Here is a 15,930-nt window from a genome sequence, read left to right on the forward strand (position 1 = left end):
CCCCCCCCACTTCCCAGCCCCCCCGCGCGCTAGCGAGCCTGTCTGCCGCTACCTGCGCGGGGCGGCTGGCGGTCGCCGCGCTAGAAGATAGAAGATCTGGTCGACAGGACCCAGGTACGGGTCCGCGGCCCCATCTTTTCGCGCTTTTTTCGCGGTGCACGGCAACGATCCGTTCCGGCCGGGCAGCCAGTCGCGCTGCTCTGCCGCGAAGCTACTGCTGGCGACCCCTGCTGTCGGTGCGGGGCGCCGGGGCGCCGGGGCTGCTGGGGTGCAACTTTGATTGTGGCGCGCGGGCGCGGGGTGTCGCCATCCCAATTCCCTCTTTTGTCTGCCGAGCGGGGAGGGGGCGCACCAGGACGTCTGCGTCTGCGTCCGCGTCCGCGTCTGCGCTGCGGCCGAGTTTCGATTCGTGCCTGGTGTGTGGTATCTGGTGCCTACTCAGTATATGGTGTCGGCTGACGTGCGCGCCCTGTTGATCTCAAATCTCTGGACCACAAGACGTCAGCCAGAAGTCCGCTATCCAGGGAAGACGCGCGCGCTCGCAGGGCAAGCGCGGAGGAAGCGGGGAGCCGCAGCGGGTGCAATGCAGGTGCAGGTGTGGTGCTTGCCAGGCGGCTGCGCGGTCGCCGGTGCCCTGCCCTTAGAGTTAGGCTGCCCTGGCGGATGTCGTGCCGGGAACCAGTAGGGGCAGGCGCAGGATGCCTGTGGCAACGGCTCACGCACTAGTGGTGGCGATCGCGGCCTTCTGCGTGTTCGGGTGTGCTGCCCGGCCTCGATGCCATGACAATTGCTCAGCACGCTAGACGGCGGACGGTGGCGATGGACGGTGGACGGTACACGGCCGTAGAACTGACTGTTCGAGGCGGCAGGCGGAGAGGCTTGACAGATGTGCAGGTAGTGTTCTTCTCGCCGCAGTAAAGCTTGCGTGACGGCGCGGGCTATATCCCTGAGCGTCCATGAGGAGCTCGTCTGACACCGCTAGAGGGCCTGAACCTTCGTACCCTTGGCGCTCTGATGGTGTGTATCGAGTTACCGTATCGCGCGCGACTTCTTCTGGCATTAAGATACCCAAAAGAGAGAGAGAAGAGAGGGGAAAGAAACAGAGTAACTGCCTGTCTGATCTCTACGGCGCGTGGCTGCCCGCGGTCACGGCGGATGCCCAACGCGGCGGCAGAACAGGGTTTTGGGTGATGCATCGGCGAAGACGAGCCCCGTGAGCGGTTTCAAGACGCCGCGCTGGGCTTCGCGCGAACAAGATCTGGGGAAGCTGGCCGCTTCTCTTCGATCGATTGCACATTTGCGAGGACTGCGGAGTAAGTTCGACGGCGGGCGGCGGTGGGCGCGATGTGCCCCCAATGGATGCGGCGGTGTCGGGCGGGCGGCGTCTACGATGAAGAGTGCATTGATGTGTATCTACGAACGAACACTCCTACGCAATACAACGCGGGGCCGCCATAGACAGCGTTAGAGCACTCCATTGACCGACCCTTCGACGTGTGCGTGAACAATAACGAAGGCGTCATGAATTATCTCTTGCTGTCTTGTGAGTCGCCACGACGGTCAAGGCCACCAACCCAAATTGGGCACAAGGCGGCCAAAGCGGTAGTCATCAGTGGCCGGCCACTTATTGTAGAGGGTCCGGCTGGGCCGAGCCACAACTCTCCCCGTACCTACAACCACAACATGGATAGCGATGAACATCCGGTATATCACGAGCGTCGACTGTCTACGACCGACGTGAGTTCCTTGGGTAACACACTCCTTCAGGCTTCGATCTCCGCGCGGGGAAGCGCGCAGGGGGAAGACCAATGCCACAACGTGCCGGCACGAAATACGGCGGGTTTCAGGCCGCCGACAGAAGCCTCGACGCAGGAGGACTCATGGCCGATGGGACCGCCGCAAGAGATCCCTGCGCAACGCCATCCAGCGGTCCCGCCACGAAGCCCAACGCCCTTCGGACCGCCGCCAGAAGAGGCAACAGCATCTAGCCACAGGGCAGCGACTCCCATGCCGCCGAGCCCTATTCCGGGAAGACGGAGGCGCGCGCGGCCGCCGCCAATGCCTGAGCCACCCATAAAGTGCCCAAACTGGATGGCGGTGTCGGACTTCCAAGGGCGACGAGGAGATACGGACAAGGCGCCACCGACGCCCAGGGCACCCGCGGGGCGTTCGGACCCAAAGCGGGGCCGGGGGCTTCTGCAAGCGATGAAGGAGGCCGATATCAAGGTTATTGCGCGGACGACCGATCTTACGCATGACAGTGCGTATCGGTGGCTCATCCCATGCCTTTTGTCTGACACCATAGGACTAGAGGTCGGTGCGTACCAGGCCACAATGATCGATCCGTGGCTCCTGGACCAGGAGGTCCTCAAAGACAGCACGGCCTTTCTGGCGCGTGTGGCCGTCGAAGATACTCTGCATAACAAACAGTCAGTCAACTGATGCCTGCGAGAGTGCGCTGCTGACGGCAACGAGATAGGCCTCGTATTCAAGATGTAGGAGATCCTGAAGATATAGTGGACGAGGTATTAATGCGCTATGTGAGTCTCTTTCGGGCTGAGAAATGGGCCCCGATACTCAGGCCGTCTTCAACAGAGGGTGTACATGGGTCTTACCTTGATGGACGACGTACCAGGGCCCCACTTCACCTTTGTCGACCCGCTGCTGGCCATAAACGCTGGCGGAATGGCGAGGCAGGCTATGAAATTGGTTCGTCTTTTTGAGGCTGCAGCAAACGGAGAGCGTGCGAAGGTAGAGGATCAAGTAATAAGTAACGAAGATGTAGAGGACCAGAAGCAGGAAATCAACTGCGGGGACGCGGACAGCCAGGGAGCAGGCCGTCAGAGATTGAAACGCAAAGATATCATTGTCTGCGTATGTCGCCCAGTTTACGTCGGAAAGCTGCCGCTGATAATGTCTGGTAGATCCCGGCCAACACTGAAGGCATCAAGGCGGCTCGGTGGCTAGAAACTCAGGATATCAAAACTAACCTCATCTTCGTATCGAGTCTGGAGCATGCATCGTTATGCATAGAAGCTGGCGCAACTTTCATCACGTTTAACCTGAAAATGGTGAGTCCCGGCTACTATGCAGAGCACATAGCCGAACTGATACGGGTGTAGTTGGCCAAATGCGAGATGGAGTGGGCATACGCAAAGTCCGGAAGTACACAGATTGCTGAAATAGTCGATGCACAGTGCCGAGCTGCGGCCCTCGATACAATCCGTATAGTTGCAGCCTATTGTCATTATAACAAAGTGAAAACGGAGGTGCTGGTGGCGAACACGAGGGTCAGCATATCCTCTGCTTATATGAAACGAAATCTCAACTGATCTGCTCGCCATGGTAGCTCTGCGACATCCAGTGGCTTGGCGATGTTAAAGGTGTAGTTTTGCATGACTATCAAACACAGGACGCCATTTCCGAAAACGGCTGGATTAGGGAGACGTCCCCGGCGGTGTGCGCGGTGGCGCGAGCGGCGAAGTACCCGACCACGTACGTAGGGCAGAAGGGAGTGAAGGAAAGGTACGTAAAAGCGCTTCCACCAAGACCACAGTGGCTCGCAGGGCGCATGCTATTTCTCGGCTTGGACGACATCATGAAGAGCTTCCGCGAGCTGACGGACCACATGCAAGCGCTTCTTGAGAATGGGCTGTTAAAAGGCTTGAGCGTTGAAGAGCTCCAGCAAATGTACTTTCCGGACATCACCAATCAGAAAGCTTATGAGGCCCAGCTCGAGCAGGCCGAGAACGAAGGGCACCCGACATACGTGCGAAACCCGGGGGCGAGGACAAATCACTTGGGGTATCGACTTTACGACATCAATTGGGACAAGCCAGAAAAACCGGTAGAGCAAGATGGTCGGCTTGAGGCCGATAACGAGCTGATGTCTCTCAGCTCAGAATAACCAGGAGGCGCCGTCCGCTCGAAGTTGGGACACGCAGCTATTGATCTGTCATCTGACCAAACAGTTTCGTCAGAAGGAGAACCTCTGGTAGCAGACTGCTCCCGTCTTCCCGGCGAAGAAATGGATGCATTGATCTGCTGGCGAAAGCGCGGTGTCGCACGGTAGGGGATCTCGGAGAACACTGTAACTCAAAGTGATGTTATCTGTATGACAATTTTTGGTGTCTGGAACCTGAGACTGCGGTGACTCAGAGAAGTCGTTCGAGATCCGCACTCGAACCTGATCAAACGAGAGCGAGCTTTTTCCAGGAGCGCAGTGAAGCGCGTCCGCGATCAGCGCTTCCTACATGAGGCCTCGGCTGGACCGTTGCTAGCAATTTTGACCCTGAATTACCGTGACGACAGGCGAGTGTAATTGCTTTGTCGATAAGACAATGCTCACCTCGCTCTGTAGGCATGTCGTCGGCGCCAGGCAGTGGGAGCAAAGGGCTTCCCAAACTACGGTTCTAGTCCGCGGCAGGGCTAGCCAATTCAGTTTGCTTACAGATGCGGTGCTGTGGGATGATAGTCCTGCCAGTCCCGCGAGGTTTTACACGTTCCGACCGTGTAGAACGTGGTGCATCTGCTGAAACACGGAGCGCCCTAAAGTCATACCTAGAATAGAAAACGGGAAGAGATAGGAATGCCTTGCTTCCGAAAGAGTTCCGGCTATCTGACACTCCACCGTATGACTTCAAGCAAACTAGGAACGGAGGGCCAAAATCGACTGCCATAGTCGCACCACACAGCGGCAGGGAGAATTGTAGACGAAGACTCACCGAATGAAGAGTGCGATCAGCGCGGTGCTACCTCATAGAAGAAAGGCCCGTCGCAGAGGTAGACCTGCTATTTTTGTCAGGAAATTCTGCGTGTCAAGCTGCAGCTTATTATGTGTGACTTGACGCCTCACGGCGTTATGGTGCGCACAGTTGCTTTCAGGAATGCGCACTCTGGCTTGCCTATTGCTATATGGGTATTTGAGGAGCGTCGTCGACACACTTCCTGTTAGTTTCAGCTCGACGGCGTAAGCTAGGTGAGGCCGCGGCCCTGAATTTCAATTGAGCGGGTAGACAGTAAATTATCCATCATTCTTACACATGGCTGTGGGGAGGTGAACCTCGTCAGTCGATGGCGAATGAAGAATAGGTGGCTCCAGCGACGGAGCTCTGAGGATCTGAGCTCCTCACTCCTGACAAATAGGTTCATTGAACCATGGTAAGTAGGTTGGATTTCCAAGCGAATAGACTACCATCTTCAACAGACGCTGGCGATCTGCAATTGATCGGGTAACAAACTGGAGTAATAATTTGGACTAATGGGCGTCTGATTGTACTTACCCAATGAGACCAAGAACAGCAAGCGCTTCATCATTGCAAACCGCCATTTCTGCGCTGTCAATCGTTTCAGCCTGTGCGTTCTCACTGAAACACCATTTGACCCCATTCCGTATAAACCTGCGTTCTCTTTGACGGCGCTGACGGTTTATACTGGGTCTAGGTGCCTGGGAGGACTACTGCCACTTGCGTATTATACATTCCGACGAAAGTATCAGCGAAAGATCCATAGTTTTGGCGATTGAAGGCTACACCGATGCCCTTGCGAAACTTTAGGCTGCGTAGCAACCAACCGCCCAAGACAGTTCCCTCCAAGGCGGACCCTACAGCAGAAAGGGGGCTGTCCAACCCCGATGCATTCTTCCCCTACGCGCCTTACATCTCAGCGACCGGTGTGCACGTGTGTCTGCTCGTGTTCACCGCGTTCTACTTGCCACGCACAACGCTGTCCTTCTTGACTACTCTCAATCCTTTACAGGCGCACACGTTAGCGGAGGATGGAGTTGCGCTGGACGCGCTGTCCCTGCTCACGAGCAATCCGCTCAGGACGGTGATGCTGATGTGCGGGGGTGCGCTGCTCTTACAGGCGTGGTGGGCAAGCTGGCTCAGGACATGGTCTCTCGAGATGCGCGCGCGCTCTGCGGGCGAGACAAATACTTCTGAAGCCAGCGAACAAAAGCTCCAGCGTGGCGCAGTGGACAGCCGACGGATCCAGGTCCGTTCTTCTGACCTCAACCTCAACCTCCGCGACTTACAGCGACACTGTTGGGTCACAGGTGCTCAAGGGTGCTGCTCTCACCACGGCAGCGGCGTCGGTCGCTTTCCACGTTCTGATCTTGCTTTTCGGTGCACCAATTACAAGGTACGTGCGCCCACAACTGCCCAAGGCCATGTGCTCCAATTGTATGCGCCAGCCATCCTCTCCAAACCTACTCCCTCGCGCTCCTGGTCGCCCTTCTCACTGTCTGGACACCAGCCTTCGTGTTCGGTCCGCCCTCACTCGGATCTAGCACAGAAGCCCTAGTGATTAGGTTGACTTGGATCCGACTCTTCGCTGAGCTTCGGTGCGTCGCCCTTCTTCCTGTTCCCGCACGCGGGGTTCTCACTGCTCCTGCTATCTCTCGCCAATCTGCCCCGCTGGGTGCTCCCACATACACATTGCGTCTCTCAGCCCGCGCACGGCCATCGAACGCACGGCAGTGTACCCCGCTATCGGTGCTGCCTTCGGGTGCTGGTCCGGGGCCATCCCTATCGGGTTGGACTGGGAGCGGCCATGGCAGGTACGAAATCTTACGTCCCATCCCTTCGCAAAGGTCCTGAGCCATTGTGCACATGCAGGCATGGCCCCTCACTCCCGCGTATGGCGCTATTTTGGGTTACATTGCAGGCTCGCTCGCGGCTGCCGTGGGCAGTGGCATCATATACCTTGCGCGGACAGATATCCTGTCCCGCGCACGACAGCTTGCCGGGAAGAAGCATGTGAAGACGAAGAAGCAGTGAACCCTGCCGGCGGGCTCTACATATGCACACTGCACGCTAGCGCACTCTATCCCGCTCTAATTGTACATCTCATCGTCGTCTATTCCCAGTCTGCGCCACTTCCCTTCTGTGTCACGAGAGCGCGGCGCGCAGGTCTCCAATTGAATTGGTAAAGTAGTCTGGGACGGTGCTGGACGCCTCCGGGCCTACGACCTCGGACTCTTGAGTAATCCCTGGACGAGCACGCCATTGCGTCGTCAGCGCGCATCGGACCACAGTGGGCGCAACACTCACCGGTGAGCACAAGCAGAGTCGCAAGCCCGCCCCGCTTGCCGAACTCGATGTCCGTGTTTAGCCGGTCGCCGACCATGATCGTGCGCGTGGGATCGAATTGATACCTGCGGGTAGTGAGTCTGCCACATCGCAGCACAGGACACGGCGGGGGCGTACTTGGCCTTGATGCAATCCAGCATCGTCGCCGCTGGCTTGCCGATGCTGAGTGGCTGCCGCCCGAGCGCACATGCGAGCGGCGCGCTGATCGAACCTGCGCCAGGCAGCAGGCCCTCTGCGCTCGGGTACGTGCTGTCCGTGTTCGTCGCGAGGAATACACAGTCCGCGTTGCGTCGCAGGTACGTGAACGCCTTGGAGAGCTTCGTGTAGTTAATCGACGTGTCGAGCCCGCAGAGCACTGCGCCGACGGCCGGGTCGGGCGTGAAGTGCTTCAGGTGGAACTCTGCGAGAGTGTTGTCTGCGGGGTCCTAGAACGGAGGTCAGATTGGGCGGCGGAGAGGGGGGTTTGATGATGGCGACGACAACTGACTGTGCCACCGATGTGCGCGATGCCCTCTTCGTCGAGCTCCTCCTCGAGGCCCTTCATGCCGATCACGTACACCTTCTTGTCCTTCGGCAGCTTCATGACCGAGGAGATGTACACCGCGGATGCATACGCGGAGCCAAAGACTTCGTCCTGCAACACACCATCCTGCGTCATGCTTTGCCCCCGTACGCAGGGTAAATGTACCCGCCCGCCGCGGGACTCACCACCTGCGCCTCGACGCCGAGCTGGTCAAATTTCTTCTTGTAGTTCTTCCGCGACTTGGTCGCATTGTTCGTCACGAAGAAGATCTTCTTGCCTTGCCGCCACGACCGGTGTAGCGTAACGTGCCGTGATAGTGTCGCAGCGTCGTCGCAGAGCACACGGGATCGTCTGAGATCGCGCTGTCTGGAGTCCAATTGTGTGGGACGCACCGCTTCGCCGTAGGAGGCTCAGCACCTCCGGGACACCCTCGATAAGGCGGTCGCCCTGCCAGAGCACGCCGTCGCAGTCGAATAGCCATGTATCGTACTTGTCGAGCAGACCGTGGTAGTCGGACGGAGAGGAAAGTCGTTTCGCCATGGAGTCACTCAAGTAGGAGTGCAACTGGGTAGAGATGCTCGCCGTATTACAGATGTATGTATGTGCGACACAAGTAGACGCGTCCCTTGTTCACAGGAACGCTCCGGAGGCCGCTCAGATATTATCTATTCATAGGCGGTGGGACTCATGGTGACCGATGGACGACAACTCAGAATTCAAGAGCACGTTCGTTCCTTACCCGGAGAAGCGACACACAACGGCTGTTACCACAATACGAGCAGCATCTCCGCAGGTACCGCATACGGACCTCATCGGTCGTGGCTTTGTTGGTCATGAGGGTAAGCAGTATACATGCGTGCATGGCAGACAACGGACAGCCGAAAGACTAGCGAAGGAGCGCTTCCCGCGCATCATAAAGGTAGTAGACAAGGAGACCACGAGGAGGAGCACTCTACTTCCTGCCGGGCTTCTGCTGCGACTTGATGACCTTCTTGACAATCTTCGCCTCTTCGACGAGGAATGCCCGAAGGATGCTAGAAGCCATGATGCAAGCCATTAGTTGTGAGATGCGTGAGGGTGATACTGAGGGACGCACCGCTGCTTCACACAGTCACCACATCTCGAGCCGCCGTATGCCCGGCGCACGGTCTTCTTCGTCTTCGAGACGGTCGCGTATTGACGCGGACGGAGCGCAATAACCTGAACGAATCACACATCACACAAGACGTAGCATACATCTTAGGATAAGCAGTAACAGTAAGAGAGGCTGGGACGTACACCAGGCAGCGCGATCCCGCAGTCGCCGCACTTGGGCGCGGTCGCGAGCTTTTTGATGTGGTGGTAGACGAGCTTGCCACCTGGCGTCTTCACTACCCGTCGGCGGTTGGAGGTGGTGTTGTAAGGGTTGCGCTTGCGGAGCGTCACACGTTGGGCCATTGCGACTGTGCGAGCAAGGCAGTCAGCTTCAAGGTCTCAGAATGCGACCATACTGTGAGGGGCGAGTCCGCCGTCTTTTCTCCAGTCGTGCCGTATCGCACACCAAGCCCGAACCTCATCTCCCCTCCAGGCGGTCCCACAACCACCCCAGCTCTATCTCTCCTTCAATGCCAATCTCCTATCGCTTCCTCATAGTACAGCCCAGCAGAAATCACTCACATTAGTGACGGATGGTGGTTGGAGGTACCTAAAGCTGATAATTTAGCTCCAGCTCACGCAACACACTGGCATGGATTCCACGTACCTTGGTCTTGAACTTGCTGAGGCCCGCGCCGATGCCAATATTGATTGGGTAAAGTTAGGCGGAGTGGCTGAAGGAGCTGTATAGAACCCGGCATCTTCCGGAATATAGGAGATCGTGGGAAACCCCGACGCCCAGAGTGTATATTTCTCTTGTTCCGTTCTATGCGGTCTGGGGCTTTGCTAGGGCTCACACTACTCGGCTTCGCTATCTGTTCTCGCCTCTTGCTAAAATGTCAACTCTGATTTTTTTGATTCAGCTGTGCGCATGTGGAGCTCGCGGATTCATGCACATGTCCCGGTTCACTCTTAGCTCTGATTGAGCAGCCTTGACGAATGGTCGGTTCCAGGAGCAAGCCTATTGTATCAACTCTGGGCTGGATATCTGCTATCTAAGGCACCCCTCTTTGTCCGGTGGCTGAGGATCACCACACAAAAGAAGCTCCTCTACTGGGCTGATGTTGTATTGCTTGTCTTGAAGGTGGTTATCGAAGACCCAGTCTGGCTGTGAATGCGATGCACGCCCTCGGCGGTCTCGGGCTGTGCACTGCCATAAGGTAGTTCTCCGTGGTACATTTTGCGGCAGTGACAACGGTGGGCATGTCCACGTCTCTTCGGTAGTTGCTTGACATGTGTTCAGTATGCGCAGCTCATGTGGGAGACAGATCATGTAATTATAATAGTAAATGCGATGCATGTACCGTCGAGATATTGATATTGTGAACGACCAGCCTGAACGGGCGTCAGACCTATTCTTGTTGTTGAGATGCCGCAGTAGCGCGGTCGACACTATTCGACACCCCTGTCTCATGCCTGCCCACACACGACCCATCGTCGTGCAATTGTGTCAAGAAGGCCTGCTCGGGGAGGAACCCGCCGATCACCCCAGCCCAGGCTGTAGCACGTCGTTCATCGCCTCCTTACCCCCACATGTCAGTACCGCCACCCTCACGCACGTCACTCCCTCCGACAACTTACGCTCGCTGTTCCTTTAGTCCATATAGCACGCCCGACGCCCGGCCGTCCGCAAACCCGAGCCTGACCATCTTATCCACAACTCTCACGTCGCCATGAACTCAAGACCGCCCCCAGGTACGCCCGATGTCGCAGGTGGACGATTCACGTAACTGACGATGTTTATGATCAGGCAGCGGTATGATACTGCGTGCTTACAACGCGAACCTGCGTCCTGTCGTCATTGTGGGTGAGTGGGCCGGAACGGAGGGGTAGCGTCTCAGGATGGATATTGATACTCGGTCCAGTCGCACTGTTGTCTGCAGTGTGGTCACTCTTTTCGTGAGTAGCGTATTTTTGACTGTGTTCTACGTTACTGGATCTAATGAATGAACGCACAGATGTGTATGTCCTTCCTTGAGCTCCAGCAAACTGGACGGTGTCGTTGACGCAACGAGTGTAGATAAGTACATTCCAGACACTACACACAGACAAGTCCCGTAGGTTGTCCTTGTGCTCTTTGCAGACCATTCGTCCTCATGCGATATAGAGGGTTACCCAAAGCTTGGCACATTCGCTATTGTCCTGGGCTCAATATACGCAGTGACATGTGGAATCGAAATATTCGGCGTTACGGCGGCCTCGCTCGTGAGTCCTCGACTGTATGACGTCGCGCCATTGCAGCGACTAATGCAGCCGTATATGCACAGCAACGAATGCCGATGGCACGGCTATATGCGCTGTTGACCGTTGTGAGCGCGCTGGCCATTGTAGGAGCGGGCCTAATCAGGGTCATCGTGCACTTCATGCTGAAGGTGCGTACCTCGCGGTTGCGTGCCCTCTTGCAGGCGCTGATTCATCTCATAGAATGAGCTCATAGACGAATGCACCAAGATCGCCAAGGGCGATACAGTCATTGAAGTGCGTCATTCATTTCCCTCTGTAGTACTAAATCCTCACGATGGCCCGTAGCAATTCGGTTTCTGGGGTCCGACGTTCGAGACGAAGCTGAACCAGTCCGAGGCAAACACATGTGAGACGCATCCTGTCCTCGCGTCCGCAGTGCGCTTACGCCCACACGCAGACTGCCACAAGACATGGAGCCATGATTCCTTCGTCGAGATCATCTCTTTCATCATCGAGATCTGTGCGTGTCGCTCTCCCTCTCCTCTCGTCCGCGCCCCGCTGACGCACGTGTTCATCCCCATGCAGTCATCACCGCCTTCTTCAGCTCGCTCGCCTTCGCCTACTCACACCAGCTGCACGACCCGGCTAGCCCTGCGAATGTCACGCGCGCCCCCGTGACCGAGCCGCTGCGCCCCTCCGGCGGCGAAGACGCCTACCCCTCACACTACAACCCACCGTACCTCGCGTACAACGCGCCGCAGTACGCACCGCCGCCCGGTGCGCCGCCTGCGCATGATGGGTACGATGACGATGATGGCGCGAAGCTGTACGGCGGTGCAAAGCCCCCGCTATACTCAGAAGATGACCTCGGGAAGCTTGGCAAGGGTTCAACGTACGGCGCTGGCGCTGGCACGGATCCGTTCGCGGATTTTGACGGTAATCATGGAGAGAGGGACGACTTGAAGTGATGTCATGCTTTGGGCTTGCCCTGTATTCTTGCTGCTTTCGTGTCATGCTGTCTGGGTGCATCATGCTTACGGTTTTCGGACAATGTCTTTACGATTACTAGTGTTCGTTGTGATCACCGTACCGCACATATTTGTATGTTATGTGCGTTGTGGCGTCAGGCGTGTCGTGATTGGCTGACTGCAGTGACAGTCGAGCATGAATGCTTACGAGGACTCTCGAAAGTCATTTCCACATTGTTGGGCTCAAACTGCGACGTGTACTGATACAGGGAGCTTAATGGCTCAGTCCATCATTACAACTGATTTAGTGAAGACCGGCCAAAAGTCCGACCGTGACATGCAGCTCGAATGGATACCTCCAGCTGAGATTGACCTCTGGGTATTCATTACCAGCATGAACCAGTAGTGGTTCCTGCCAGATGGGCTTTTGAAGACCTATTAAAAAGTAGACTGATATCAGGCAAGCTGTTGAAGTTCGCCACCACTTTTGTGCCCTCCTTGAGGGTCAGTTCAATCATCGCGGTACCACACTGCCGCATGGTGTAACGCTATTCCGACGCTCGTAGTCATGCCTTAGAACCCAAACATCAAATTCCCACAGAAGGCGACCAAGTACAAAAAATGGCCATTGTCTTCTCTCCGTTCTGCTATTTGAACGAATCGAGGAAGCGGTGCGCATGAGTCAAGATATTCCGTTGGATGTGGAGTATGTCTACAGCCCCTCCACCGCGGCGCTGTGGTGTGGCTTGTCTGCTCTCTTGCGCTTCCACATCCAGCACGGCGACTGGCAGTGCTCAAATGTTCTTGATACGTACGCCACAAGGTCCCTCCTAGGCCTCCACTTTTCTCTCCACGGGCGAATACTAGATGCTCATTGGTCACAGTTAGACCAAGGTTTGATGGGGGAGCGGCCTTTGATCTTCCAATCGTGATTTATGAATACGTGGCCCTTGAATTGTCTTGATAATGGAAGGATGTATTATTTTCGACGGGTCCGTTCAACACGCCACGGGACCGCGCAAATGTACTGCAACGGTGGAGTCTGAATTTGTCGCCATGACCTGTGAGTGACGGAATTTGCAGAACTACCGCAATTTGGTCGCTTCCAGCCGGCATCCATCTACAGCTCGCAATTCATCATGTATCACTTTGAAACTTAGTATACAGACTGCCAGAATCATTATAGATGATGCCTGAGCGATGAAACATACGCTTTTTCACTCGTTTGAGCAGATTGGCCAAGGCATCAATATGTTTTGCAAAACCCCGACTCGGAGTGACCATCCTCTGATCCTTAAAAAGGTCGCTCTATTGTAGGTTGCCTAGAAGAGACTATAAAACCCCGTAAGTATCCCACAGTACATCGCCTCCTTTTCCCCACATGTCAGTACAGCCACCTTCACGCGTGTCAGTCTCTCCGACAACTTACGCTCGCTGTTCCTTCAGTCCATACAGCACGTCCGACGCTCGGTCGTCCACAAACCCGAGTTTGATCATCTTGTCCGCAACTCTTGTGTCGCTATGAGCTTAAGGTCGCGACTAGGTACGTCCAGTATCGCAGGCCGACTATTCACGGAACTGATGATGATAATGATCAGGCAGCTGTATGAGACTGCTTTTTTGCGACTCGAGCCTGCGTCCTTTCATTACTGCGGGTGAGTGGGTCGGAACGGAGGGATAGCGTCTCGGGACGGAGACTGATACTCGGTCCAGGGGCCTTGTTATACGCACTGCAGTCACTTTCTCGGTGAGTAGCGTATCCCCGATTGTGTTCTACGTTACTGAATGAACGAACGCACAGATGTGTATGTCCTTCCTTGAGCTCCAACAAACCAGACGGTGTTGTTGACGCAGCGAGTGTAGATAGATGCATTCGAGTCATCACGCATAGACAAGTCCCGTAGGTTGTCCTTGCGCTCTGTGCAGACCACCCGTCCTTATGCAACATAGTGGGTTTCCAAAGGCTAGGCACATTCGATATTGTCCTGGGCTCGATATACGCAGCGACATGCGGGATGTGTTTATTCGGTGTTATGGCGGTCTCGCTCGTGAGTCCTCGACTGTGTGGCGTTGCGCCATCGCAGCCGCTAATTCAGTTGTACACGCACAGCAACGATTGTGGATGACATGGCTATATGCCCGGTTGAGTGTTGTGAGCGCGCTGGCAATCACAGGAACGGACCTATTCAGGGTCATCGTGCGTTTCGTCCTCAAGGTGCATGCCTCGCGGTTGCGTGCCTTCTTGCAAGCGCTGATTGGTTTCGTAGAACGAGCTCTTAGACGAGTGCGCCAAGATCGCTCAGAGCAAGACAGTCATTAAGGTGTGTCATTCATTTCACTGTGCAGTAGTGGATACTCACGATGGCGAAGCTCGGCCTTTCCGAGGCAACCACAAGTGAGACGTTTTCCTGTCCTCACATCCGCAGTGTGCTTACGTCCACAATCAGACTGCCGCAACAAATGGAGCTATGGCTCTACCCTCGAGATCATCACATTAATCTTTGTTGCTAGTACGTATCGCTCTACTTCTCCTCTTTCGGCCCTCGTCCCCGTCCCGCTGACGCACGTTCTCATCGCCTTGCAGTCGGCGTTTCCTGTCACAGTTCACTCGTCTTCGCCTGGTCAAATGAGCTGCACGAGGCAGCTATGTGGGCCAGACTCATGCGCCCTTTCGCGACCAAACCGCCGCGCCCCTCCGGCGGCGAGGATGCCCACCCCGCACACGACAAACCACCGTTGCCCGCTTACAACGCGCGGCAGTGTGCACAGCCTCACGACGCGCCGCCTGCATACGACGGGCACGACGGCAGCGATGGCGCGAAGCTGTACAACGATGCAAAGCCGCCGCTGTACTCCGAAGATGACCTCGAGATGCTCGAAAAACAGGAAACGTACAGCGATGTTGTTGGCCCGGACCCGTCCGAGGATTTAGAGGGCAATTATGGAGAGAAGAACGTCGTGAAGTGATGCCGTGTTTCGGGCCTGTCCTGTGTTATCGCTGCTTTCGTGTCTTGCTGTCTGGGTGCACCATGGTTACAGTTTTGCTTCGCTTTGTGAAATGTGTTTACAATTATCAGTGTCCGTTGCGATTACTGTATCGCACACTTCCATATGTTATGTCTGCCTTCGTCCCTTCAGAACGTTACCTGCGCCACTTCAATCCGGGAAGGTTACACAAACATCCTATCGCTTCCTCACAGTACGGGCCAGCAGAACTCACTCTAATCAGTGCTGGCTGATGGTTGGAGGTACATGTAGTTGCTGATTGAGCTCCGGCTCATGCAGTACTGTACCTTGTTCTTGAACTTGTTGAGGCCCGCGCCCATGCCAATATTGATTGGGTTGAGTTTAAGGTACGGTGAAATAGGTACGGTGACCTGCTTAACCGGCTAATTAGCCTAGGCCTGTGTGAGAGGTCAAATTAACCTATGTAATCTATGGCTAATTAGCCGGTATAGAACATGGCCTAATGAGTACTTCTAGCCACTAAAGTAGCCTTATATAACATTACGTCGCCCAGCGACCGAATACCTAGACAGCAGGTCACAGCACGCAGCTGCTACTACTATTCGTCCCGTCCATCACTGGCCTTCAAATTTTAAATTCAAAACATGCTCTAGTCCCAACGCAGTACTTGGGGACACTCGTTAGCAAGGAGGTCCTTCAGAAATGGCGCGTTGAGGTCGATGAGGTCAGAGACTACGACCACTGATCTTCCTGGATAACAACCGCAAGGCTGAACTCCTATTGCGTCCGGAACATGTCCAAAATCAGCGCAGGTCATTTAACCCTATTTAACCCTATTTAACCTTTGTTTTGGGGGCCTCGTGAAACTTACGGCTAATTTGCAAGGGTTAATTAACCGAGGCTAATTAGCCCGGCCTATTTCACCGTACCCTAGTTGAGTTAGGCGGATTGGCTGAATAGAAAGGTATGTACTTAGCAGCAGCCGGACGGGAGAGGATCTCCTGTCACACCTGTATGTGTGCCACGGACGAGCGCAGAGTATGGCAACATGTCATATATATGA

At 55.5% G+C, this 15,930-nt stretch overlaps 6 protein-coding genes across 6 annotated transcripts; 3 read left to right on the top strand and 3 right to left on the bottom strand.

Moving 5' to 3' along the window:
- Positions 1-1,683: 1,683 nt before the first annotated feature.
- On the top strand, positions 1,684-3,907 carry POSPLADRAFT_1060837 (hypothetical protein; the record flags this gene model as incomplete). Its single annotated transcript, XM_024481309.1, has 7 exons — positions 1,684-2,260; positions 2,312-2,429; positions 2,480-2,540; positions 2,596-2,874; positions 2,925-3,071; positions 3,123-3,290; positions 3,350-3,907. 7 exons carry the CDS (start codon positions 1,684-1,686, stop codon positions 3,905-3,907), a joined length of 1,908 nt encoding a protein of 635 aa, XP_024335140.1.
- Positions 3,908-5,128: 1,221 nt separating this feature from the next.
- POSPLADRAFT_1049549 (hypothetical protein) lies at positions 5,129-6,604 on the bottom strand (the record flags this gene model as incomplete). Its single annotated transcript, XM_024479781.1, has 4 exons — positions 5,129-5,217; positions 5,283-5,331; positions 5,721-6,021; positions 6,213-6,604. The coding sequence occupies 4 exons, from the start codon at positions 6,602-6,604 to the stop codon at positions 5,129-5,131; spliced, it is 831 nt and encodes a 276-aa protein (XP_024335141.1).
- Positions 6,605-6,890: 286 nt separating this feature from the next.
- POSPLADRAFT_1154575 (hypothetical protein) lies at positions 6,891-8,154 on the bottom strand (the record flags this gene model as incomplete). Its single annotated transcript, XM_024486859.1, has 6 exons — positions 6,891-6,991; positions 7,053-7,156; positions 7,209-7,516; positions 7,579-7,725; positions 7,800-7,891; positions 8,007-8,154. The coding sequence occupies 6 exons, from the start codon at positions 8,152-8,154 to the stop codon at positions 6,891-6,893; spliced, it is 900 nt and encodes a 299-aa protein (XP_024335142.1).
- A 254-nt stretch (positions 8,155-8,408) lies between these two features.
- On the bottom strand, positions 8,409-9,374 carry POSPLADRAFT_1041422 (hypothetical protein). Its single transcript, XM_024477908.1, has 5 exons — positions 9,356-9,374; positions 9,271-9,298; positions 8,893-9,056; positions 8,711-8,814; positions 8,409-8,648 (listed from the first exon to the last, which is right to left on the bottom strand). Exons 3-5 carry the CDS (start codon positions 9,049-9,051, stop codon positions 8,567-8,569), a joined length of 345 nt encoding a protein of 114 aa, XP_024335143.1. The 5' UTR covers positions 9,052-9,056; positions 9,271-9,298; positions 9,356-9,374; the 3' UTR covers positions 8,409-8,566.
- Positions 9,375-10,421: 1,047 nt separating this feature from the next.
- Positions 10,422-11,610, top strand: POSPLADRAFT_1154458 (hypothetical protein; the record flags this gene model as incomplete). Its single annotated transcript, XM_024486853.1, has 8 exons — positions 10,422-10,443; positions 10,499-10,555; positions 10,614-10,647; positions 10,707-10,710; positions 10,810-10,953; positions 11,016-11,120; positions 11,173-11,226; positions 11,278-11,610. 8 exons carry the CDS (start codon positions 10,422-10,424, stop codon positions 11,608-11,610), a joined length of 753 nt encoding a protein of 250 aa, XP_024335144.1.
- A 1,880-nt stretch (positions 11,611-13,490) lies between these two features.
- POSPLADRAFT_1154668 (hypothetical protein) lies at positions 13,491-14,867 on the top strand (the record flags this gene model as incomplete). The annotated part of the gene is made up of 8 exons (XM_024486869.1): positions 13,491-13,555; positions 13,614-13,647; positions 13,805-13,948; positions 14,011-14,097; positions 14,168-14,221; positions 14,250-14,295; positions 14,348-14,410; positions 14,485-14,867. 8 exons carry the CDS (start codon positions 13,491-13,493, stop codon positions 14,865-14,867), a joined length of 876 nt encoding a protein of 291 aa, XP_024335145.1.
- Between the last annotated feature and the right edge of the window lie 1,063 nt (positions 14,868-15,930).

This window comes from Postia placenta (genome assembly GCF_002117355.1).
Source record: "Postia placenta MAD-698-R-SB12 unplaced genomic scaffold POSPLAscaffold_15, whole genome shotgun sequence".
Taxonomy (NCBI): domain Eukaryota; kingdom Fungi; phylum Basidiomycota; class Agaricomycetes; order Polyporales; family Adustoporiaceae; genus Rhodonia; species Rhodonia placenta.

Coding starts and splice junctions, on each gene's coding strand:
- POSPLADRAFT_1041422 (XM_024477908.1), bottom strand. CDS start 9,051: ATGGCCCAACGTGTGACGCTCCGCAAGCGCAACCCTTACAACACCACC. Junction 8,815..8,892: donor GCGGGATCGCGCTGCCTGGT/GTACGTCCCAGC, acceptor TGATTCGTTCAG/GTTATTGCGCTCCGTCCGCG. Junction 8,649..8,710: donor GGTGACTGTGTGAAGCAGCG/GTGCGTCCCTCA, acceptor CATGGCTTCTAG/CATCCTTCGGGCATTCCTCG.